This window comes from Muscardinus avellanarius, assembly GCF_963383645.1.
Source record: "Muscardinus avellanarius genome assembly, chromosome: 19".
Lineage (NCBI taxonomy): Eukaryota > Metazoa > Chordata > Mammalia > Rodentia > Gliridae > Muscardinus > Muscardinus avellanarius.
The window spans coordinates 48,935,660-48,961,423 of NC_137805.1; the positions used below are offsets into that span (position 1 = coordinate 48,935,660).

The window sequence follows — 25,764 nt, forward strand, 5'->3', positions numbered from 1 at the left end:
CCACCTCCCAGCTCTCCCACGATGCACTGAGGATGCGGCTCCTCGGGCTTCTTCAGGGGAACAACTGCAGCTGAATCTTTGGGGCCCACTCCAGGGCACTTTTCACCACTGCCAGCGCAGCTGCTCCCAGGGCCACTGTGAGCCCCATCATGGCCAGTTTCACAAAGCGGTTGGTCCTTGGTTTGGTCAAAACATCTTTTGTTCGAGCCTCAGGCCGTAGAAGTCCCCGAAAACGCTGCCGCAGCACCATGTCCGGTCTCTGCTGGGCAGATGCCAGCTCAAAGTCTTTGAAGGTAGAGGCTGCCGTCCTGTGGGCAGGACGCAGGAAAAAGGAATTATATCAAAGGAGAAGGGAGAGAGCAGCCCCACTCAACAGGCCGAGTGCGGAGCTGTCTGCCATTCACAGAGCTCCTCTGGGTAAGGACCCATGAAATTTAAGGAAGGGATTCCACTTGAGCTTACCTCATGGTAACGTTCCACCTGTCCCCAGACGCAAGTCCTCCCTCGGCTCATTTCTACCCAGTCCCACCAGCGCCTCAGCCGCACTCACCTCTCAGCCTGCTGCTGGGCAGCTGCCTCACGTGCAAGTTCAGAAGGGGGAAACTGAACAAACAGGTCCCCTGCTCTACTGATCAGCGTCTCATAGGGCAGGTCCTGAGGGATCTGGGACAACAGGTGGTGGACCGAGGCCATGTCACAGTCACAGTCCAGGACTTCCTGCTCACGATACAACACGATCTGTGGAGAGTAAGCTTTGCACCTGAGACCAGAAACAGAGCCTGGGCCGCTAGCCTTTCATTCTCCATAGATGAATTTAAACAGGTAAGAGACAAGGCTCAGCCCAAACAGCAACGTCAGCATCCCCTGAGGAGGGAATAAGGTACAAGGGCACTATCAGTGCTCTTCCTATGGGGCTGGCCCTGACTGTTAAAAGCCAACTCTTAGCCGGGCGTGGTGGTGCACGCTTGTAATCCTAGTACTCTGGAGGCTGAGAGAAGAGGATCGCACAGGTTCAAAGCCAGCCTCAGCTACTTAGTGAGGCTCTTAGCAACTAGATGAGACCCTGTTTCCAAATAAAATATAAATAAAATGGGTCTGGGAGTGTAATCTGGAGGTAGAAAGTAGTCCCTGGGTTCTATCCCCAGTACAAAAAAAAAAAAAAAAAAAAAAGCTACTAGCCAAGCATAGTGATGCATGTTTGTAATCCTAGTACTTGGGAGGCTGAAATAAGAGGATCACAGGTTCAAAGCCAGCCTCAGCAACTTAGTGAAGCTCTCAGCCACTAAGCAAGACCCTGTTTCCAAATAAAAAATAAAATAGATATGAGGTTGTGACCCAGAGGTAGAAGGTATTTGGGTTCTATCCCTAGTACCAAACACAAAAATTTACTTAAAAAGCCAGCTTCCAGCCAGTTGTGGTGGCGCACGCTTGTAATCCCAGCATTCAGGAGGCTGAGACCGGAGGATTATGGTTTGCGGACAGCCTCAGCTACTTAGTGAGGCTGTCTGCAACTTAGTGAGACCCTGTTTCAAAATAAAGAATACAAAATAGGGCAGGGGTTGTAGCTCGGAGGTCGAATGCCCCTGGGTTCCATCCCTAGACTCACAAAAAACAAACAAACAAACAAAAAACCCAGCTTCCATCCACAATGTGAAAGACTAACCAATTATATTTATGGAAGAAGAAAAGGGGGGACATATTGGGAGGTCCATAAAGCTCAAGCACAGAAATCATTCAAATAGCAGAAGGAATGGTCCTGCTCCCTTTAAATATCTCCCTTTTGACCGCTGGTACACAAACCCATAGCTTTTGAAGGGACCCATGGAGGGATCCACATCCCCACACTTTTTTTTTCCTTTTATTTTTTATTTGTTTATTTATTTATGCGGGTCTGGGGATGAAACCCAGGGGCATTTGACCTCCAAGCTACACCCCCTGCCCTATTTTTTTTTAATTCTTTTTATTTTGAAACAGGGTCTCACTGAGTTGCAGAGGGCCTCACTAAGTAGCTGAGGCTGTCTGCGAACTGCAATCCTCCGGTCTCAGCCTCCCAAATGCTGGGATTACAAGTGTGCGCCACCATGCCCGGCTCTTTTTTTTTTTTTTTTTTTTTTTTGTAGTGCTGGGGATGGAACCCAGGGGCATTCTACCTCCAAATTATACCCCCAGCCCTATTTTATATTCTTTATTTTGAAACAGGGTCTCACTGAGTTACAAAGGACCTCACTAAGTAGCTGAGGCTGTCCGTGAACCAGGAATCTCCTGTCTCAGCCTCCCAAGTGCTGGGATTACAAGCATGCGCCACCACGACCGGCTCCCATTTTCTAATACATGGAAACCACCCAGGACCACAAGCCACCTTACTTCTCCTGTCTACGCCAGATCTCTTCTGAAGCCTGGTGATGGTAGGCTGCTGTTTCTCTAATGTTCTAGAAGGAACCAGTTAGAAACCATTCACAATGGTACTTTTTTTTGTGTGTGTGGTACTGGGGATTGAACCCAGGGGCATTCTCCCTCCAAGCTACACCCCATCCTTATTTTATTTTCTATTTTAAAACAGGGTCTTAAGCCAGGCGTGGCAGTGCATGCTTGTAATCCCAGCATTCGGGAGGCTGAGACAGGAGGATCACGGTTCGCAGATAGCCTCAGCTACTTAGTGAGGCCCTCTGCAACTCAGTGAGACCCAGTTTCAAAAAATAAAGAATAAAAAATAGGGCAGGAGGTGTAGCTCAGAGGTCAAATGCCCCTGGGTTCCACCCCCAGACCCACAAAAAAAAATAGATAGATAGATAGATCGGTCAGTTGGTCTGGGAGTGTAGCCTGGAGGTAGAAGGGCTCCAGGTAGAAGGTACTAGGAACCCTAGTACCACAAAAACAAACAAACAAACAAACAAACAAAAAACAGGGTCTTGCTAGGGTGATGAGAGTCTAAGTTTCAAAGACTGGCCTCAAAACTGTGATCCTGCCTAAGCCTCCCAGGTACTGGGATGACAGGCTTGCACCATCATGCCCAGGAAAACGGCACTCTAAAGGTTTGTAAGAGCCTTGCAGTAAAGAAACCTGTTGCGGGGCATGGTGGCGCACACTTGTAATCCCATTACCTGGGAGGCTGAGAAAGGAGGATCGTAGGTTTGGGGCCAGTCCCAGAGACTCAATGAGTCACTCTGGAACCTAGTGAGACACTGTTTCAAAATAAAGAATAAAAAAATAGGGCTGGGGGTATAGCTTGGAGGTAGATTACCCCTGGGTTCAATCATCAGTACCACCAAAAAAAAAACCAAAAAAAAAAAAAAACAGCAGCCCGTTTAACCAGCACTGTCCAGCGTTTTTCCTGACATCCTCATTTCCAGCACACAGCGTGATGGTGAGGGATGGCGCTGTTTGGGAATGCTAGCTCCTGCATGGTTTCATAATGACCAGCCCCCTGCAGGGAAGATGGTGAGCAAGGGTGAGTAAGGGTGAGCCCAGGCTGCTCACACCCTGTACCTACCACAGCTGCAAAGTAAATGGGCATCAACGGATGGCAGGCCAGGAAGAAGTCATATAACCGCACAACGTGCCTGAAGTCCGACAGGACATGCCCAAACCAGGTGATGAGCCAGCTGAGGGCAAAGATGGTCCCCACCTCAGCACTAGGAGCAAAGGAAATGCACAAATTAGGTTTCCTGCTGGGTCATCCCTTCCCTCCTTTTGGGCCTTCTTTATCCTCAGCACTGGTGAGAAAGAAGCATTTGAGAAATATACTTTCTGGAAATTAGCATCTTCTAAGTCTTTAAAATATACCATGACAGTTGGGCGTGGTGGTGTATGCTTATAATCCCAGCATTTGGGAGGCTGAGACCAGAGGATTGCAGTTCGGGGACAACCTCTGCTACTTATTGTGAGGTCTCACTACTTAGTGAGACCCTGTTTCAAAATAAAGAATAAAAAATAGGGCAGGGGGTGTAGGTCGGAGGTTGAATGGCCCTGGGTTCCCTCACCAGACTCGCAAAAAAGTAAAAATAAACTAAAATATACCATGATACTAAATACCAGAACACTGTACTACCTTCCTGATTTCACTGGTTCTCTCCTAATGCCCAACAGATGTCAACTATGGGAATAAGAAGAGTTACTTTTCAGAAACTATATTGTTGTTTTCTTCCTGAGACAGTCTTACCCTTAGCACAGGCACATATTCTCAGGCTTAAAAATAAAACTACAACTGTCTGTGGTGGCTCAAGCCTATAATTACTTCGGAGACTGAGACAGAGGATTGCAGGTTTGAGGACAACTTCACCAAGTAGCAAGATTCTCAGCAACGCTGTTTCAAAATAAAAAGCCGGGTGTGGTGGTGCACACTTGTAATCCCAGCACTTGGGAGGCTAAAACAGGAGGATCACACAGGTTCAAAGCCAGCCTCAGCTATTCAGTGAGGCTCTCAGCAACTTGGTGAGACCCTGTCTCTAACTAAAGTATAAAAACAGATCTGGGAGTTTAGCCTGGAGGTAGAAAGCCCCTGGGTTCCACCCACAGTACCACCAAAAGAATAAATAAATACAGATGTATAGACCAATGGAGCAGAATAGAAGACCCAGAAACAAGTCCACACACTTTCAGCCAATTGATTTTTGACAAAGGGGCCAAAAACATACACTGGAGAAAAGATAGCCTGTTCAACAAGTGGTGTTGGCAAAACTGGTTAACCATATGCAGAAAATTGGAAATTAATCCCACTCTCTCACCCTGTACAAGAGTCAATTCAAGATGGATCAAAGACTTGGAAATCAAACCAGAGACCTTGAAGCTCCTTGAAGAGGGCATAGGTCCAACACTGCAACACATAGGCACAGATAAACACTTTCTCAACAAGACCCCAAAGGCACAACAAATTAAAAGGCGACTCAATACATGGGATTGCATGAAACTGAAGGGCTTCTGTTCAGCAAAGGAAACTGTCAAGAACCTCAACCAAGAGCCAACAGAATGGGAGAAGATTTTTGTCACCTACACCTCCGATAGAGGACTAATATCTAGAATATACAGAGAACTCAAGAAACTCAACACTAAGAAAACAAAGCATCTAATAACAAAATGGGAAAACGAACTAAATAGACACTTCACAAAAGGAGAAATTCAAATGGTCAATAAATGCATAAAAAATGCTCAACATCACTGGCAATCAGAGAGATGCAAATCAAACCTACCCTGAGATTTCACCTAACTCCAACTAGAGTGGCCATCATTCAAAACACAAACAACAACAGATGCTGGCGAGGATGTGGAGAAGTGGGAACTCTAAGACATTGTTAGTGGGATTGCAAATTAGTGCAACCACTTTGGAAAACAGTATGGAGAATCCTCAGAAGAATGGGAACAAATATACCATTTGATCCAGCAATACCACTTCTGGGTATCTACCCAAAAGATAGGAAGCCAAACTACCAAACTAATGCATGGCATCTATGTTCATAGCTGCACAATTCACCATAGCCAAACTATGGAACCAGCCAAGATGTCCATCAAAAGATGAATGGATTACAAAACTGTGGGATATGTACACAATGGAATTTTACTCAGCCATCAAAAAAAACTCAATTACATCATTTTCAGAGAAATGAATGGAACTGGAGGACATTATGCTAAGTGAGATTAGTCAGTCACAAAAAATAAAAAATCAGATGCTTTCCCTAGTATGTGAGAGCTAAAGAGAAATGGGTCATAGGAGGAACTCTAGATGAAAAAGGAAATCCTATAGAGGAGCAAACAAGGCAACCTAAAGGAGGACAAAGGAGGGGGGAAGAGGAAAATCTCTAAAACACACAATGTACTTAAACATATCAAAGTCAACCACTAAGCCGAGCAAGGGAAGGAGGGACGGGGAGGAAATGGGGTGGGAATTGGGTAGGGGTTAAATCAGAGATGTGTACATGTACGTACACACAAGTTTTTTGCCCCAATATGATGTATGAACATAATGCATCAATAAAAAATTTTAAAAAAGAATAAATAAATAAAAATAAAAAATACAATAGGGCTGGGCATGGTGGCACACACTTGTAATCACGATACTTGGGAGGATCACAGGTTTATGGCTAGCCTCAGCTACATAGCGAGGCCTTTTGCAACTTAGTAAGACCCAAAGTAATAAAAATAAAATAGGGCTGGAGCTATATCTTAGAGGTAGACTGCCCCTGAGTTCAATCTCCAGCAAAGAAAAAAATTAATTAATTAATTAATTGGGCTGGGGGTATAGCTCAGTAGTAGAATGCCCTTGGGTCAATCCCAGCATCACACACAAAAAACAACAAAACACAACTACATTAACTTTTCAGGTACATAAAACCAATTAAATGTTTTAAAACATAGCTACTATTGAAAAAAATAATAAAAAAAAATGACTGACATCTGCATAAAATTCTTCTCCTTGGTACTTGGGAAATGAAACCACCCACAGATGGTCTTGCCTTCTCTTAATCCTGAGCACTGAGCATTCTCTACTTCTCTAGGAGCAAGAAGCACAAAGTCCACACTAGCCCACTTGCTTTATTCACCTCTCCCTACCAGATGTGAATTCTTCAAGCCATGGGGCATCTCGTCCTTGTATCCCCAAAAGAGCACAGTCCTCAATAAGTCCACCAAGACTATGTAAAGAACTAAAGTATCCAGATTTCCAGTGACCAGAGAGAGCGACATGGAAGAACTTAGCACTGATCAGCAGAGGATAAAGAAACTGAGTTAGGTTTCTGAGGAATAATCAAAACCAGCCGCAAGGTACAAGGTGGTGTGTACGTACACACATAAATGCAGATATGTCCATACCTCTGCATGAAGTCATGGAGTTCTGGATTCACCTGGTCAATGATGGGCATCAAATAGTTTAAAATGTGCTTGGTGTTATCCATTGTGGGATCCATGAAATCCCTAGAGGGAGACAATTCAATGAGCTTGGTCACATCAAACATTTAGGCTCAGGCTGGTAGGTGGAGTGGACGTAACAAGTGAAAAAAACCAACTACAAGCGAGGCATGGTGGCACATATTTCTAACACCCTACGTTTAGAGGCTGAGAGACGAGGAGCGCAGGTTTGGGCCCAAAGCACAGTAACTTGGTGAGAACCTGTTTCAAAGTAAAAAAATTAAAAGAAGTAGGGTGTAGCTCAGAGGCAGAATGCCCCTGGGTGCAAGCCCCAGTAACACAAAAAAAGATTAAGAAAAATTGACTAGAGCCGGGCATGGTGGTGCACGCTTGTAATCCCAGCATTTGGGAGGCTGAGACAGGAGGAGTGTGGTTTGGTGGACAGCCTCAGCTAGTTATAGCGAGGCCCTTTGCAACTCAGTGAGACCTTGTTTCAAATTAAAGAATAAAAAATAGATTTGGGGGCGGAGCTCGGAGGTAGAATGTGCCTGGGTCCCATCCTCAGTACAAAAAAAAAAAAAAAAAAAAAAAAAAAGCTTGACTAGAAAATAAGCCAGTGAGTCATCCTAAGGGGGCTGAAGAGTGACACCTTCCTTTTCTGTCCCTCTGCATGGGTACCTGAGGTGGTGGGTAGACAATTTTTCTACCAGGGATGTTGCCAGCCTCTCGCCTACCACCAGCAAAAATGTGACGACGATGTCATGGTAGCCCTGGTAGTAATGCAGCTGAGGGTTGCGCTCCAAGATGAGGAGGATGATGTCAATCAGTTCTTCCTGCAGCCCTTCTCTCTGTTCATCTGGCATGCCTGGGGAAGAGGAGATGCGTTGATTTTTTTTTTTTTTTTTTTTTTTTTTTTGCAGTACTGGGGGTGAAACCCAGGGGCATTCTACCTCCGAGCTACACTCCCAGCCCTATATTTTATTTATTTTTTATTTTTTTATTTTTTGCAGATCTGGGGATGGAACCCAGGGGCATTCAACCCCCAAGCTACGCCCCCTGCCCTATTTTTTATTCTTTATTTTGAAACCGGGTCTCACTAAGTTGCGGAAGGCCTCACTAAGTAGCTGAGGTTGTCCGCGAACCGTGATCCTCCTGTCTCAGCCTCCCGAATGTTGGGATTACAAGTGTGCGCCACCGCGCCCGGCTGAGGAGATGCATTTTGAAAACAGCAAACAGCCTAGTAACAAGGTTAGGAAGTAGGCCACCAACAGACTTTCAGATAAAGTGTCCAATAAAAGAAAGTAAATTACATACAAGGAAGCCACACTTATCAAGATCCATATGGTTGACACAGCTGGCACACAGGGAAAAGCCAGGCCACCAGCCTTGGTGAGGAACCTGGAGACACCATCTTTTTCTGTTTAGTTTTGTTTGTTTGTAGTACTAAAGATGAAATCCAGGGGTGCTTTATCACTGAGCTACATTTCTAGCCCATTTTAACTTTGAGACTAGGTCTCACTAAGTTGCCAAAGCTAAACTTTCAATCCTCCTACCTCAGGCTACTGCTGGTGTTGTGGGATTATAGGTGTGAACCACCATGCCTATCTGGAGACACCATCTTAGCCAAATCATACTATCACTGACATGACCGTGGGACAGCTGTGCCTCTTGATGTGGCATGCTGACAAGAGCTCTGTGGCATGTCAGTGGGATCTTATCAACAGCACATAAACCTGAACCTCCTATCCAAGGAATACCACACAAACCCAAAGTAAGGAAAATTTAATAGAATAACTGTCTATGCAAAGAAAGTGTTCTAAATTAAAAGAAGTCAAAGAGATAGGATGACTGAATGGAAAATGTATAAATTTGTTTTTCCTAGAAAGGACATTACTGAGATAAATGGTGAAATCTCAATAAAATCTGTGGATTAGATAACAGTACTTTTCAGTGTTGTCACTGACTTTGGTAACTGTGATTATGTAAGAGCCTTATTTTTAGAACTATATTCTGAAATATTTTAGGTAAAGGGGAACTAGGTTTGCAATTTACTTCTTTTTTAAAATATTTTATTTTTTGGTGGTACGAGGGGTGGAACCCAGGGGCTTTCTACCTCCAGGCTATACACCCAGACCTAGTTTATACTTTATTTGGAAACAGGGTCTCACTAAGTTGCTGAGAGCCTCACTAAGTAGCTGAGGCTGGCGTTGAACCTGTTTGATCTTCTTGTCTTAGCCTCCTGAGCGCTGAGATTACAACCATTTGCCACCACGCCTGGTTTCTTTCTTTTCTCTCTTTCTCCCTCCCTCCCTTCCTTCCTTCCTTTTTTAGTGGTACTGGAGATATAATACAGGGGGATTCAACTTGAGTTACAATCCCAGCACTATTTTTTTTTTTTTTTGTGAAACAAAGTCTCACTAAATTGCAATCCTCCTGTCTCAGCCTCCCAAGTACTGGGATTACAGGCATGTATCAACTGCAATTAACTCTAAAATAGTTCAGAAAGAAATTTACTTGCGTGCATGGAGAAGAAAAGTGAGTAAGCAGTTAATAAAGCAAATATGGTAAAATGTTAACACATAAGGAAAACTAGCTAGAAGTTATCTGAGGAATATTCTGTCCTATTTTTGCAATTTTGGAGAAAGAAATTATTAAGTTAAAACTGAAAAAGTTAACTGTTCCTCTCTAAACCAAACCAATGTTCCAGGAAGGACGGCTCTCTCTTAATCCAAAGAAACTGGGCCACCTACTTCTCGAGCTCTTTCAGAGGATGGGGCTATTCCTGCCAGTGGCCAGCACAGTTCCTTGGCTCACCTGGTTTTTATTCTAAGAATCCAGAACTTGCTCTTCCTTAGCCAGTGCTCAGCAAGGAGAAGGCCTTGCTCAGCTGAAGTGCCAAACTGAAGCCCAAAGGCGAGAAGCACAAGTCTGAGTCCTGATCTCTCTCTCTCTGGCACTTCTGGACTAGGGATGAATTTGGACCTCAAAGTTCAGCCTAGGGAGCTGAACATCACAGCAGCCAAAGAAATTAAAGTTAGCCAGGCATGGTGGTGCAGGCCTGTAATCCCAGTATTTGGGAGGCTGACACAAGACCACAGGTTTAAGGAGCGCCTCAGCATGTAGTGATATCCAGCAAAAGCCTGTCTCTTCCTTTTTTTTTTTTTTTTTTTTTTTTTTGTGTGTGTGTGTGTGTGTGTGTGTGTGTGTGTGTGTGTGTGGTACTGGGTATGGAGCTACATCCCCAGGTCTATTTTTTTAGTCTTTTTATTTTTTAAACAGGGTCTCACTGAGTTGCAGAAGTGCCCCGGCGGTCCCGAATGTTGGGATTACAAGAGATTACAAGACTGCGACACCATGCCCGGTCCCAGGGGCATTCTACCTCTGAGCTACACCCCCAGCCTTATTTTTACTCTGTATTTTGAAACAGGGTCTCACTGAGTTGCAAAGGGCCTCACTAAGTAGCACAGGCTGGCCACAAACTGCAATTCTTCTATCTCAGCCTCTCAAATGTTGGGATTACAAGCGTGCTCCACCATGGCCGGCAAACAATTCTTATAAAGTTCCTTCTGTGGAATGAAGGAAAAACAAAGACCAAAAATCATCTTCTCTCACTCTCCACCAAGAACGACCAGACAAGAATGACTCAGCAGAACCCAGTGTGGTGGTACACGCTTGTAATCCCAGTACTTGGGAGGCTGAGACAGGAGGATCCAGATTTGTGACCAGCCTCAGCAACTTAGTGAGACCCTGTTTCAAAATAAAGAACAAAAAAACAGGGCAGGGTCGGGCGTGGTGGTGCACACTTGTAATCCCAGCATTCGGGAGGCTAAGACCTGAGGATCGTGGTTCGTGGACAGCCTCAGACCTGGTTTCAAAATAAAGAATAAAAAATAGGGCAGGGGGTGTAGCTTGGAGGTAGAATGCCCCTGTACCAGAAACTGGGGTTTCTGGAAGCCCTTCTATCTCTGGGCTACACTCCCAGACCTATTTTATACTTTTTTATTTGGAAACAGGGTCTCTTAAGCCAGTGCGGCTGGCTGGCTTTGAACCTATGTGATCCTCCTGTCTCCATTTCCCAAATGCAGGGATTACAAACCTGTACCACCACGCCCGGCTTTTTTTTTCCTTCAGGTCTGGGATGGAACCCAGAGGCATTTGACCTCTGAGCTACACACCCTGCCCAATTTTTTATTCTTTATTTTGAAACAAGGTCTCACTAAGTTGCAGAGGGCCTCACTAAGTAGCTGAGGCAAGCGAACCCCTCTCTCTCCCCCTCCCGCCTCTCTCAGCAGATTAGCAGCACTAAACTGTGCCTGAGGAGCAGGGTTCTACAAGTCAGGTCTCTGGGTGCTGGAACTCCCTGGGACTGGCCAGCACCAACATAAGATGCAAGTGCAAAAGGACAGAGTCTCCCTGCAACGTGGCAGGGTGGGAGAGCTTCTCACCAGGAGGGAACCGCCGTAAGGACCGTCTGACATCCAGCAGCACTTGTTGATAGTCCTTGCTCATCTGCCGGAGGTCCTTCCCTATCAGAGGAAGGGGAGCCTGTTATTGCAGGACAGTCTGGGAAGCCGGATAAGGAGCAAAACATTCTGGAATGAAGTCAAAGGCCTGGGACACATGTTGGCTCTTTCTTTTTTCTTTTTTTTCTTTTTTTCTTTTTTTTTTTTTTTTGCAGTACTGAGGATGGTACTCAGGGGTTCTATCTCCAAGCTACACCCCCAGCCTATTTTTTATTCTTTTATTTTGAAACAGGGTCTCAGTGAGCTGCAAAGGGCCTCACTAAGTAGCTGAGGCTGTCCACGAACCACGATTCTCCCATCTCAGCCTCCCAAATGCTGGGATTACAAGCGTGCACCACCATGCCCGGCAATGGCTTTTTCTTAAAGAGGACACAACTCCAGGAAACATATGGAAGAGAATCCCTAGTTTAGTTCCAAACACATGCTGCTTAATTAAAGACCATAAAAGCAGTGAACACTGACTGCCCAGGACCATTTTGGTGGACAAGAGAGAGCAGCCTCCTGCCACTGTGCATCACTGCAGAACAGCCCCTATCTGTAAAGTGAGGATATCCCCTTCCATATGGTAATTCAAATTACCAAAGGACCGAAGAAAATCATAAATGTGGAAATCATGGACCAACGGGAAAACTCCAACATCTGTAAAACTGTAGGCTTCCTGAGCTGTTGAGAAAAGAGTAAACTCCCTGGGTGTGGTGGCACACACTGTAATCCAGGGCTTGCTCAAGGCTGAGACCAGCCGGCACGACACAGCAAGACTCTCAAAAACCCAGCAAGACCCTGCTTCAAAAAACAATGTTTTTGGTGCTGGGTACTGAACCTAGGGATGTTATACCCCTGAGCTACACCCCCAGTCTTATTTTATTTTTTATTTTGAAACAGGGCCTTGAGCTGGGCATGGTGGTGCATGCTTATAATCCCAGCATTTGGGAGGCTGAGATGGGAGTATCCAGGTTCATGGCCAGCTTCAGCTACTTAGTGAGGCCCTTTGCAACTCAAGTGAGACCCTGTTTCAGAATAAAGACTAAAAAATAGGGCTGGGGGTGTAGACTGCCCCTGGGTTCCAGGAAGGAGGAAGACCGTGGCAGTTTAGCAGCAGAGTCCTAGTTTATTCTCCTCCACAACCTGGCATTTTGCCATAATAGCATGAAAGAAATAAAGTGAATGAACAAGGTGGATCCATTGTCCTATAGTACTTTCCTTTGATATTATTATTATTATTATTATTAATTTTAATTTAGTACTGAGGATTGAACCCAGGGGCATTCTACCTCAAAGCTAAACCCCCACCCTGATTTTTTACTCTTTTTTTGAAACAAGGTCTCACTGAGTTGCTAGGGCCTCACTAAGTAGCTGAGGCTGTCCGTAAACCATGATCCTCCTCTCAGCCTCCCAAATGCTGGGATTACAGTGTGTGCCACCACGCCTGGCTCTGATTTTATTTGGAGACAGGGTCTCACTCAGTTAGAGAAGGCCTCACTAAATTGCCAAGACTGGCTTCAAATCTTCAATTTCCTGTCTCAGCCTCCCAAGTACTGGGATTACAAGTGTGCGCCAACATGCCCGGCTACTAGAAAGGGTTTTATAATTAATCCCCTAGCTAGTAGGGTGTGGTGGCACACGCTTGTAATCCCAGCATTTGAGAGGCTGAGACAGGAGGATCCGATTCGAGGACAGCCTCAGCTACTACAGCTACTACTTACTGAAGCCCTTTGTAACTCAGTGAGTCCTGTTTCAAAATAAAGAATAAAAAAAAAAAAAATAGGGCTGGAGGTGTAGCTTGGAGGTAGAATGTCCTGGGTTCCATTTCTGAGCTACACCTCTAGCCCTATTTTTTATTCTTTATTTTGAAACAGGCCTCACTGGGTTGGGAAGGGCCTAAGCAGCTGAGGCTGGCCACGAACTGTGATCCTCCTGTCTTAGCCCCCCAAGTGCTGGGATTACATGTGTGCACAATCATGCCTGGCTGCTAGTCAACATTTTTTTTTGGTGGTACTAGGAGTGGAACCCAGGGGGTTTCTACCTCTGGGCTATACTCCCAGACCTTTTTTATACTTTATTTGGAAACAGGGTCTCACTAAATTGCTGAGAAACTCACTAAGTAGCTGAGTCTGGTCACAAACCTGGATCCTTCAGTCTCAGCTTCCCAAATGCTGGGATTACAAGCGTGTGCCACCACGCCTGGCACTAGTCAACATTTTAATCCCTAATCAAAGTTTATTCCAGTTTGGAGTAAAATTCAACCTAGCAGTTTTAGCTTATTTTCAGATTGGGCTCAAGCATTTCCTAAAATGTTTCCAATTTTCTCATCTACTCTTGGTTTGAAATGAGCATAAAAACCAAGGATCCCAGAATTCTTTTCTGCCTGCCTCCTAGACAAGCTCCCTCCTGGACCCTTACCCCCATACCTGACACAGGAGGTAGGTCACTGGTGTTGACATTGAGGAGCTTGGGCCACACTTTTCGTCTGATCTCATCAGTCAGGAGCCCTCCTTCACTGATAGCCATGCGTCTGAGGGCAGCCACGTCAGGGGGATCACTCTTTAGAGCCTGGTGTATCGCTGCCACCTTCTTTTTCCTTTTGGCATTAAGGTCTAGAAAAAAAAAAAAAAAAGGTATATGTGGGAGGATACATTCAGCATGTGTAATTTTCTGCTTAGGGCTTCAATTCCTTATTTGACGGGTATCTTAATTCTGAGAGAGTTCTGAGATCACCTGCTGGCATAAAGTCTCATGGTCAGAGATACTATTATTTCAGTTCTAGTGTGCTGAATCAATGGGGGGGGCAAGATATTAACATTCATAATATAGATTTTAAGTTACTTTTTTTTGGTAGTAGGAGGGATGGAACCCAAGGCTTCAACACTAGTCAAGCATTTTATCACTAGGGTAGAACTCCAACCCTTTTTAAATTCTGATAGGGTCATACTAAGTTACCAACCTGGTCTTGAATTTATGATCTTCCCACCTCACCCTCCCTCAAGTAGCTTGGATAACAGAGGCATGTGACCACACCTGGAAAGATGCCTACTTTTTTTTTTTTGGTACTGGGGATGGAACCCTTCTACCTCCGGGCTATACTCCCAGACCTATTTTTTATATTTTTATTTGGAAACAGGGTCTCCTAAGCCAGCAAGGCTGGCTTCGAACCTGCGATCCTGCTATTTCCGCCTCCCAAGCCCGGGGATTACAAGCATGCGCCACCACGCCCAGCTGGAAAGATGCCTACTTTTAAAAAGATAAACTCTTTCCATAGGTCTGAACCAAGGATCATAGGCACAAATATGTATAAGTGTGTGTGTGTATGTGTGTGTGTGTGTGTGTGTGTGTGTGTTTGTTTTATACTGGAGATTGAACCTAGGAGTACTATACTTTCGAGCTACACCCGCAGCCCCTTTTATTATTTTTTTATTTTTATTTTTATTTTTTGAGGTACTGGGATGGAACCCAGGGGCAAGCTACAACCCTCCAAGCTACACCCCCAGTTCTATTTTTATGCTTGTAATCCCCGCGCTTGGGAGGCAGAGACAGGAGGATTGCGCAGGTTCGAAGCCAGCCTCGCGCTGGCTTAGGAGACCCTGTTTCCAAATAAAAATGTAAAAATAGGTCTGGGAGTGTAGCCCGGAGGTAGAAGGGCTTCCAGGAACCCCAGTACCACCAAAAAAAAAAAAAAGTGTGCATGCACCACCATGCCTGGCTCCTATTCATTCATTTATTTATATATTTTTTGGCGGTACTGGGGATGGAATCTGGGGCATTCTTCCTTTGAGCTGCACTCCCAGTCCTATTTTCTTTTTTTTTCTTTTGCAGGTCTGGGATGGAACCCAGAGGCATTCAACCACCGAGCTACACTCTCTGCCCAATTTTTTTTCTTTATTTTGAAACAGGGTCTGAGTTGTGGAGGGACTCACTAAGTAGCTGAGGCTGTCCGTGAACCACAATCCTCTGGTCTCAACCTCCTGAATGCTGGGATTACAAGCATACACCACCACACCCGGCTTTATTCTTTAATTTTTAAATAGGGTCTAAATTGCAAAGGGCCTCACTAAGTAGCTGAGGCTGGCTGTGAACCACCATCCTCCTGTCTCAACCTTCCAAATGCTGAAATTACAAGCATGCGCCACCATGCCCAGCTCTATTTTTTATTCTGAAACAGAGTCTAAGTTGCTGAGTGTCTTGCTAAATTTCTGAGGCTGGTCTTGAACCTGTGATCCTCCTGTCTCAGCCTCCCATGTGCTGGGATTACAGGCTTCTGACACCTCACCAGGCTAAATAATAATAACAATAACAAATTATATAACATAAATATTAATATTAATTATATATTATTATTACACCCCCAACCTAGCCCCATTTTATTTTTTACTTGGAAACAGGGCCTTGCTAAATTGCTGAGATCTCATCAGGTTGCTGAGGTTGGCTTTGAACCTGTTATCCTCCTTTCTTGGCCTCTCAAGTACTAGAGTTATAGATGGCAATAATTTTTTTAAAGAAAGATGCAGCCAGGCATGGTGGTGTACGCTTGTAATCCCAGCATTTGGGAGGCTGAGAATGGAGGATCACAGTTCACAGTCTTAGCAATTTAGTGAGGCCTCTGCAACTTAGTGAGACCCTTTTTCAAAATAAAGAATAAAAAATAGGGCAAGGGGTGTAGCTCAGAGGTTGAATGCCCCTGAGTTCCACCCCTAGACTAAAAAAAGCAAGCAACCAAGCTAGTTAGCTTGGTATGGTGGAACACTCATGTAATCTCAGAACTTGGGAGGCTGAGACAGGATTGCAGGTTCAAAGTCAGCCTTAGTAACTTAGTAAGACCTTGTTTCCAAATAAAAAATAAAATACAGCCAGGCATGGCACCACGCTTATAATCCCAGTACTTGGGAGACTGAGATAGGAGGATTGCAGGTTCAAGGCCAGCCTTAGCTACTTAGTGAGGCTCTCAGCAACTTAGTGAGACTCTATTTCCAAATAAAATATAAAATATCTGGGGGTGTAGCCTGGAGGTAGAAGGCTCCGGGGTTCCATCCACAGTAAAACACACACACACACACACAAAATAGGGCTGGAGTGTAGCTCAGAGGTAGAATGCCCCTTATTTAGGACGGGCGTGGTGGCGCACACTTGTAATCCCTGCGCTTGGGAGAAGACAGGAGAACTGCGCAGGTTTGAAGCCAGCCAGTCTGGCTTAAGAGACCCTGTTTCCAAAAATAAAAAAGTATAAAATAGGTCTGGGAGTGTATCCCAGAGGTAGAGGGCTTCCAGGAACCCCAGTATCACACACACAAAAAAAGAATGCCCTTTATTTCCATCCTAATACTGTAAAATAAATAAATAAATAAATAAAATAATAAATAAATAATAAAATAAAATAGGGGTGAAACTTGGGAGCTAGAACATCCCTGGGTTCAATTCCCGGTTACCAATAAATAAATAAATGAATGAATAAATAAAGGAAGAAGGAAGGAAAGAGGAAGGGAGAGAGGGAGACAGATGCAGTGAAAAATAGGACGTGTTTATCTCAGGGAGACAGAGGGCAGGTTCCCGTCATGGCTCTGCCATTCATCTATAACCTCAGACAGATTACTTCTGAGTCTTGAGGCCAACACTTCCCAGTCAGGAAAGTCACAAAGATCACAGTAAGTGTGTACTAAATATTATTTCTCTTCCTCACTCTAAAACGCATCTTAAAAATAGCCAAAGCCAGGCGTGGTGGCGCACACTTGTAATCCCAGCATTTGGGAGGCCGAGATCCGGTTTTGCAGCCAGCCTCGGCTACTTAATGAAGCCCTTTGCAAGTCAGTGAGACCCTGTTTCAAAATAGAGAACAAGGGCTGGGCGTGGTGGCGCACGCTTGAAATCCCTGCGCTTGGGAGGCAGAGACAGGAGGATCGCGCTGATTCAAAGCCAGCCACGCTGGCTTAAGAGACCGTTTCCAAATAAAAATATTAAAAAGTAGGTCTGGGAGTGTAGCCCGGAGGTGGAAAAACCTCTGGGTTCCACCCCCAGTACCACCAAAAATAAATAAATAAATAATAAAATAAGTAAATAAAATAAAGTAATGAGGTCATTGGATCTCAGCATTTTCAATCAAAACCACTACTTATAAGGATGGCTTGCTGAAGTTAAATGACTGATGCCTGCATATAGATTCCTTCTCCTTGCATCACTGAGAAAATAAACCAAACAAAAACACAAGAAAACAACACCAAATGTCAAAAGGCAGTGCAGTACACCTGCCAAAAATAACTGTGTGTAGGCAATAAAAGCCAAGATCACAAAGCAAATGCAGTGTCTGTCCAACCTGACACGCATCTTAAAGGCGAGAGAATTTAGTTGGGCAGAGAATAGGTTTAGAGAAAGGAAAAAGAAGGTCCTTTGACAGCAAAAAGTCTCATTAAAATATATTATGGACAGCCTGGTAGAACAGTGCATACTTGTAATTTCAATACTTGGGAGGCTGAGACAGGAGGATTGAAGACTCATGGTCCAGCCTCAGCAACTTCCTGATTCCCTCTGCAACTTCTTGAGACCTTGTTTCAAAATAAGAGAACAAAATAGGGTTGAGAGGATAGCTCAAAAGTTTAATGTCCCTGGGTTCCATCCCCAGTACTGCAACGCAACGCAACACACACACACACACACACACACACACACACACACACGAGTATATTCTGATGCAAGGCACTATAGTTAATATAAGGCGGCACTAAGCAGCTTCCCTCAGCAATGTTCTGTTCTGAGAAAACAGTCTACAGATGTTTCTATGACAAAGCTGAACATCAGCACTAATGGAAATTGGCCCCAGGAGCCCTGGTGACCCATGAAAGCTTTAACACATCATAACCTATACAAGCACTGGTTTAGAGTCACATGCCAATTGAGCTGCAGACAGAAAATAACACAAATCACTTTTAACCCAGGTAAACCTGTTCTCCTGGGAAGACAACTGTGGTTTTCCTTAGCAACCTGGGTGGGTGACCATTTAGATCTTCCTGGTTTAACTTTTCCTTGGCATGACTATTCATGACAAACCTTTTTTACACTTCCTGCAAAAATGGCCCAGTTGGGACACTAAATTATATGGCTGTTTTACCTAGAAATTGTGGGGGGAAAAATCAATCTCCAAATTCCCTCTGTCAGTAGAGTACCCACCAAGTCTTCTCTCTCTTTTTTTTTCTTCTTTTTTTGGTGGTACTGGGGTTCCTGGAAGCCCTTCTACCTATGGGCTACACTCCCAGACCTATTTTTTATACTTTTTTATTTGGAAACAGGGTCTCTTAAGCCAGCGCGGCTGGCTTCGAACCTGCGCGATCCTCCTGTCTCCGCCTCCCAAGTGCAGGGATTACAAGTGTGTGCCACATGCCCAGCCTTTTTCTTTTCTTTTTTTCTTTTTTCTTTTTGGTACTGGGGGTTGAATTCAGGGGCATTCTACCTATGAGCTACACCCCCTCAGCCCCATGTTTTATTCTTTTATTTGAAGCAGGGTCTCACTAAGTTGCAGAAGGCCTCCCAAGTATCTGAGACTGGCCGTGCACCTGTGATCCTCCTGTCTCAACCTCCCAAGTACTGGGATTACAACTGTGTGCCACCTTGCCCTGCTCCAGGTCAAACACTGAAGAGGTGCATCAAGCACTTGGCTCAAGTATGTCCTTCCACCTACTCATCTTTCCTTTACACCTGCCCATCTGTCCACTCATTCATCAGGCCATCCTTTAATGAGTGTCTACTTGCATTAAGCACTGTCCTGGAATTAAAAAATGAACACAAGGCCAGGTGTGGTGGCGCACACTTGTAATCCCAGCATCTGGGAGGTTGAGATGGGAGGATCGTGGTTTGAGGATAGCCTCAGCTACCACTTACTAACGCTCTTTGCAATCAGTGAGACTGTTTCTAAATAAATAATAAAGCCGGGCTTTGGTGGCGCACGTTTGTAATCCCCGCGCTTGGGAGGCAGAGACAGGAGGATCGGGCAGGTTCGAAGCCAGCCGCGCTGTTTTAGGAGAACCTGTTTCCAAATAAAAATATAAAAAGTAGGCCTGGGAGTGTAGCCCGGAAGTAGAAGGGTTTCCAGGAACCCCAGTACCACCAAAAAAAGAAAAAAAAGAAAAAAAAAAAGAAGCCAGGTGTGATAGCACACATTTGTAATCCCAGCATTTGGGAGGCTCAGACAGGAGGATCATGGTTCAAGGACAGCCTCAGCTATTTAGTGAGGCCCTTTGAAAGTCAGTTGTGTTTCAAAATAAAGAATAAAAAATAGGACTGGGGGTGTACCTCAGAGTTAGAATGACCCTGGGTTCAATCCCCAGGACCATCAAATTAAAATAAAATAAAATAAAAATAAAAAATAGGGCTAGGAGCCAGGCATGGTGGTACATGCTTGTAATCCCAGCATTTGGGAGGCTGAGACAGGAGGATCTGGGCTCGTGGCCAGCCTCAGCTACTTAGTGAGGCTTTGCAACTCAGTGAGACCCTGTTTCAAAGTAAAAAATAAAAAAAACAGGGCTGGCGGGGGGTAGCTCAGAGGTAGAATGCCCCTGAGTACCATCCTCAGTACTGCAAAATAAATAAATAAATAAATAAAATAAAATAAAAAGATGAACACAAACAGAGCATGGTAGCACATGCTTGTAACTTGGGAGTTACCAAGTTAACATCTTGGTACTTGGGAGGCTGAGACAGAAGGATCACAGGTCCAAAGCCAGCCTCAGCCATTTAGCAAGATTCTGTTTCCAAATAAGAAATAAAGCCGGGCATGGTGACACATACTTGTAATCCCCGCACTTGGGAGGCAGAGACAGGAGGATCGCGCAGGTTCGAAGCCAGCCTCAGCTACTTAATGAGGTTCTCAGCAACTTAGCGAGACCCTGTTTCCAAATAAAACATAAAATAGGTCTGGGAGTATAGCCTGGAGGTAGAAAGCCTCTGGGTTCCACCCCCAGTACCACCAAAAAAAAAAAAAAAAAAAAAAAAAAGAAAGAAAATCATCCAGGTGTGGTGGCGCACGCTTGTAATCCCTGTGCTTGCTTGGGAGGCAGAGACAGGAGGATCGTGCAGGTCCAAAGCCAGCCTGGATGGCTTTAAGAGACCCTGTTTCCAAATAAAAATATAAAAAATATAAAATAGGTCTGGGAGTGTAGCCCGGAGGTAGAAGGGTTTCATCCACAAAAAAAAAAAAAAAAAAAAAAAAAAATCGGGCCAGCTACAGTTCACAGACAGCCTCTCACCTACTTAGTGAGGCCCTTTGCAACTCAGTGAAACCCTGTCAAAAATAAATAATAAAAAAATAGGGCCCGAGGAGGGGGGGGGGGTGCTGCTTGAAGGTAGAATGCCCCTTGGTTCTATCCCCAGTACTGAGAGAATAATAATTAAAATCGGGCTGGGTATAAAATTTGGAGATAGAATGCCTCTGGGTTAAACCCCCAGTACCACACACACACACAAAAAACAAACACATAACCAGGTATAGTGGCACATGCCTATAATCACAGTACTTAGGAGGCTGAAACAGGAGAATCGCGGGTTTGAGGAGAGTCTCAGAAACTTATCAAGACCCTATTTCAAAATAAAACTTAAGAAAGGGGTGGGGGAAGCCAGGCATGGTAGCCCACACCTAAGGGAGGCTGAGAGAGGAGGATCACAGTTCTGAGGCCAGCCTCAACAATTTAGGGAGACCCTCAGCCATTTTTAAAACAAAAAATAAAATAGAGCTAGGGGTATAATCCAGAGGTAGAACACACTTAGATTTAGTCCCCAGTACTAGACACACACCGATTTCTGGACCATGTACAGTGGCGCCTCCCTGTAATCTCAGTACCTGGGAAGCTGAGAAAAGAGGACCACAGTTCTGAGAGCAGCCTCAGCAACTGAGCAAGACTCAGCAACCTAGTAAGACTCTTTCAAAATAACAAATGAGAAGAGGCTGGGGGGTAACTCAGAGGTGGATGCTCCTCGGTTTAATCTCTACTACACTCTCCCCCAAAACTTTTCAACAATGAAAAAAATCTAATGAATAAAATGTACTTGATCCGCAGGTGGTGGCAAACACTTGTAATCCCAGCACTTGAGAGGCTGAGACAGGAGGATCGCCATTCGGCGGACAGCCTCAGCTACTTAGTGAGGCCCTGCTTCAAAATAAAGAATCAAAAATAGGGCTGGGGTGTAGCTTGGAGGTAGAATGCTTCTAGGTTCCATTCCCAGTACCTAAATAAATAAATAAATAAGTCAGGCCTGTTGGCATATGCCTGTAATTCCAGTACCTAAGAGTCTAAGACACGAAGATCACAGGTTTGAGGCCAACCTCAGCAAGTTAGCTAGACCTTGTTTCAAAATAAAAAATAAAATAAGGTTAGGGGTGTACCTCAGAGGTGGAATGCACCTAAGTTCAATCACAATACAAAAAAATAAATAGTGAGGAAAAAGAAAAAGAAAAAAAAGTTGGCACTGGAGGTGGTCATGGTGGCACACGCTTGTAGTCCCAGTATTTGGGAGGCTGTGACAGGAGGATAACAGGTCTGCAGCCAGCCTCAGCTACTAAGCGAGGCCCTTGCAACTTAGTGAGACCCAGTTTCAAAATAAAGAATGAAAGATAAATGTACCTCGAAGGTAGAATGCCCCTGGGTTCAATCCCAGTACTGAAAAAAAAAAAAAATTGGCCTATTGTGAATGGGATCACTTTTCCCACACTACTGTTCAGAATATCCTCATTCTGAATCAATTTCCAACTCCGAGCCAGGCGTGGTGGCACACGCTTGTAATCCCAGCATTTAGAGGCTGAGACCGGAGGATCGCGGTTCACAGACAGCCTCAGCTACTATTTAGTGAGCCTCTCTGCAACTTAGTGAGCCCCTGTTTCAAAATAAAGAATAAAAAATAGGGCAGGGGGTGTAGCTTGGAGGTTGAATGCCCCTGGGTTCCATCCCCAGACCCCCCAAAAAAAAAAAAAAAAAAAATCCAATTCTGAATCAATCAAGGCAGACTCTGGAGTGTTTCTAAAGCTCCTAATGCTGCTGCTCAACTGTGGACTTTTGGCTACTATCTATTCAGGGCCCAATATTCCCTTCCTAAACCCCATATTCTTTTTTTAATTTTTTTTTTTATTTTTGTGTGTGGTCCTGAGGATTGAACCCAGGGGCATTCTACCTCTGAGTTACACCCTCTGCCCAGTTTTTAAAAATTATTTATTTATTTATTGGTGGTACTGGGGTTCCTGGAAACCCTTCTACCTCCAGGCTATACTCCCAGACCTATTTTATATTTTTTTATTTGGAAACAGGGTCTCTTAAGCCAGCGAGGCTGGCTTCAAACCAGCGTGATCCTCCTGTCTCTGCCTCCCAAGTGCGGGGATTACAAGCGTGTGCCACCATGCCCGGCTCTTATTCTTTATTTTTAAAAATTTATTTTTTATGCCAGACGTGGTGGCACACGCTTGTAATCCCACCATTTGGGAGGCCGAGACCGGAGGATCACGGTTCACAGACAGCCTCAGCTACTTAGTGAGGCCCTCCGCAACTTAGTGAGACCCTAATTCAAAATAAAGAATAAAAAATAGGGCCGGGGGTATAGCTCAAAGGCCAAATGCCCCTTGGTTCCATCCCCAGTAACACACACACACACACACACACACACAACTAATAATGATGTTAGTGGCAGATAAGGAAAGCACTCCTACATGTGTTACCCCTACAAATATATATCTAATGTATAGTCTCTCATCGTGATACATGAGAAATCAGAAAACTCAATGAGCTACAAATATATAAACTGAAGGGTCAATAGCAGGAATACACAATGAGAGAAAAGGCTAATAGGGTTTCTATTGAATAACTAATTCACATACAAACTATTTATCATTACAGGTTTACAGCCAGCCTCAGCTACTTAGTGAGGCCTTCTGAAACTTAGTGACACCTGTTTCAAAATAAAGAATAAAAATATGAGCCATGCGTGGTGTTGCACGCTTGTAATCCCAGTACTTGGGAGGCTGAGACAGGAGGATTGCATGGGCTCGAAGCCAGCCTCAGCTACTGAGTGAGGCTCTCAGCAATGTAGTTAGACCCTGTTTCCAAATAAAACATAAAATAGGTCTGGCGGTAAAGCCTGGAGGTAGAAAGCCCCTGGGTTCCAACCCCAGCATCACACACACACACACACACACACACACACACACACACACAGAATAAAAATATGGATGGAGCCAGGCATAGTGGTGCACACTTGTAATCTCAGCATTTGGGAGGCTGAGACAGGAGGATCACTGTTCACAGACAGCCTCAGCTACTACTTAGTGTGAGGCCCTTTGCAACTCAGTATGCCTGTTTCAAAATAAAGAATAAAAAATAGGGCCAAGGGTGTTGCCTAGAGGTAGAATGCCTCTGGGTTCCATCCCCAGTACAGAAAAAAAAAAAAAAAAAAAGGCTGGGAAGGTAGGCGTGGTGGTGCATGCTTGTGATCCCAGTAAGTAAGGAGATGGCCATTCGCGGACAGCCAAGGATACTTAGCCAAGGATACTTAGGTCCTCGAAACTCAGTGAGACTAGGTTTCCCAATAATGAAAAAAAAAAAAAAAAATAGGGCTGGGGTTGAATGCCCCTAGGTTCCATCCCCAGTACTGCAATAAATAAATAAATAAAGTATTAAGAAAGGATGCTTTTGAGCCAGGCGTGGTGGCACATGCTGGTAATCCCAGCATTTGGGAGATGGCCAGAGGATCGCGGTTCGAGCCAGCCTCAGCTACTTAGTGAGGCCCTTGCAACTCAGTGAGACCCTGCTTCAAAAATAAAGAATAAAAAATTAGGGCTGGGGTGTCACTCAGAAGAATGCCCCTGGGTTCCATCCCCAGCACCACAAAAATAAATAAATAAAAAGAGAGGATACTTTACTCCAAAAAATGGGTGAAACAGCTGAGAGAGTACACCAATGTAACTGGAAACACCACTGAAGAGAATCTAGCATTACTGGCTTGTCCAACAATTCTCCAGTATGATTAAAACCAAAACAAAACTACAACTCCTCCTCTCATCCAAAGAAGGACAATCAAGGGAACTGGAGGGGAGTCTTACAACCTACATACAGTTGCACTGTAACAGGTCACAAGACCCAAGTGGCACTGGTTATTATGCCGTGAGGTCAGATGTCACACACACACCAGCGAAGTGTTACAAATGTCAAAGACCCAGGACAGTAATATGTGGAGTGAGCTCCACTTCCAACCACTACCAGAGGAAAAAGGGATACAGAAAATGAGCCCCCAGAAAAAAAAACTGTGGATACAAGAGGCTTTGTCAAAATAAATGGGTTGAAAAAAGTGATTGGTTCTATTGTGGGCAGCACCCATCAGAGGACGGAAAAGTAGGATAGGTCTTCCCCAGGGGGTAGATTATTTTACTTGAGACGGGGTAAACATTCATAATTTTAACTCATGTATTTATTGCAAGAAAAACTTGAGAATATGTGCAACAAAACCACGAGTTCACGGAAAGTATTGTTTAGACGGAAACAATGTAGAAAGTACAGTTTCTTTTTACACAATTATATAAAACCAAGAGGAAGCACAGGATACGAAGTAGGTGGGCGGGCTGCCAGGAATGTGAAGACCAGGAACGGAAAGTGACCCGCTAACGGACAGTTTCTTTTTGGAATCACGAGTGGTCCGCACAACTCGATGTACTAGGAGCCACTTCCGACCGGAGAATTTTAGGCTACTTGGAAGAAACAGGAGGTATGCGGACGTGGCTGAGGTCAGACGGGCGGAGTCGGGCGGCTGCCGCAGGCGCGGGCCGTGGCGGCGGCGGCCTCGCTCGGAGCTGGGCTCGGGCGCCGCGCAGCCTCCTCCCGCCCCGCCAGCCGCGCCCCGGGCCGGCGCAGCCTCCTCCCGCCCGCAGCCCCGCGCCCTCAGGCCGCCTCGTACCTGCCTTGGCGGCGCCGCCGTCCCAGCGGCTGGAGGAGGGCCCGTCGCCCTGTTCACGCCGGAGGGCCATGTCCCGGGGGCCCGGGCGGGGGCCCGAGCCCCGGCCGGCGGCCGAGCGGTGGGAAGACGCGGCGGCCCCGCGAGCCGCAGCGCCCGCCGGGCAGGACGGGCTCGGCTCCGCCCGCGGCGCGCAGGCGCAGGAGGCCCCGCCCGCGCCACGTGACCTCCGGCGCAGGCGCGCTCGCGGCCTGGGCCGCAGGGAGTGTGCGGGGCGAGGGGTCTATCTGAACCGTAAACACTCAGGGTGTTCAGGACCGGATGTTGTGATTGCCTTTCCTTTTATTATCTGTAAAATGGTAGTAGTAGCCGGGCGTGGTGGCGCACGCTTGTAATTCCAATATTTGGGAGGCTGAGACAGGAGGATCTCGGGTTCGCAGCCAGCTTCAGCTACTTAGTGAAGCCCTTTGCAACTTAGCGAGACCATGTTTGTAAAAAATAGAAA

General features: G+C 45.2%; 1 protein-coding gene across 1 annotated transcript; it reads right to left on the reverse strand.

The window, feature by feature from the left end:
* Positions 1-52: 52 nt before the first annotated feature.
* On the reverse strand, positions 53-25,332 carry TBC1D20 (TBC1 domain family member 20; the record flags this gene model as incomplete). The annotated part of the gene is made up of 8 exons (XM_080716367.1): positions 53-308; positions 551-738; positions 3,491-3,632; positions 6,802-6,903; positions 7,516-7,702; positions 11,283-11,363; positions 13,769-13,954; positions 25,263-25,332. The coding sequence occupies 8 exons, from the start codon at positions 25,330-25,332 to the stop codon at positions 53-55; spliced, it is 1,212 nt and encodes a 403-aa protein (XP_080572493.1).
* Positions 25,333-25,764: the final 432 nt, after the last annotated feature.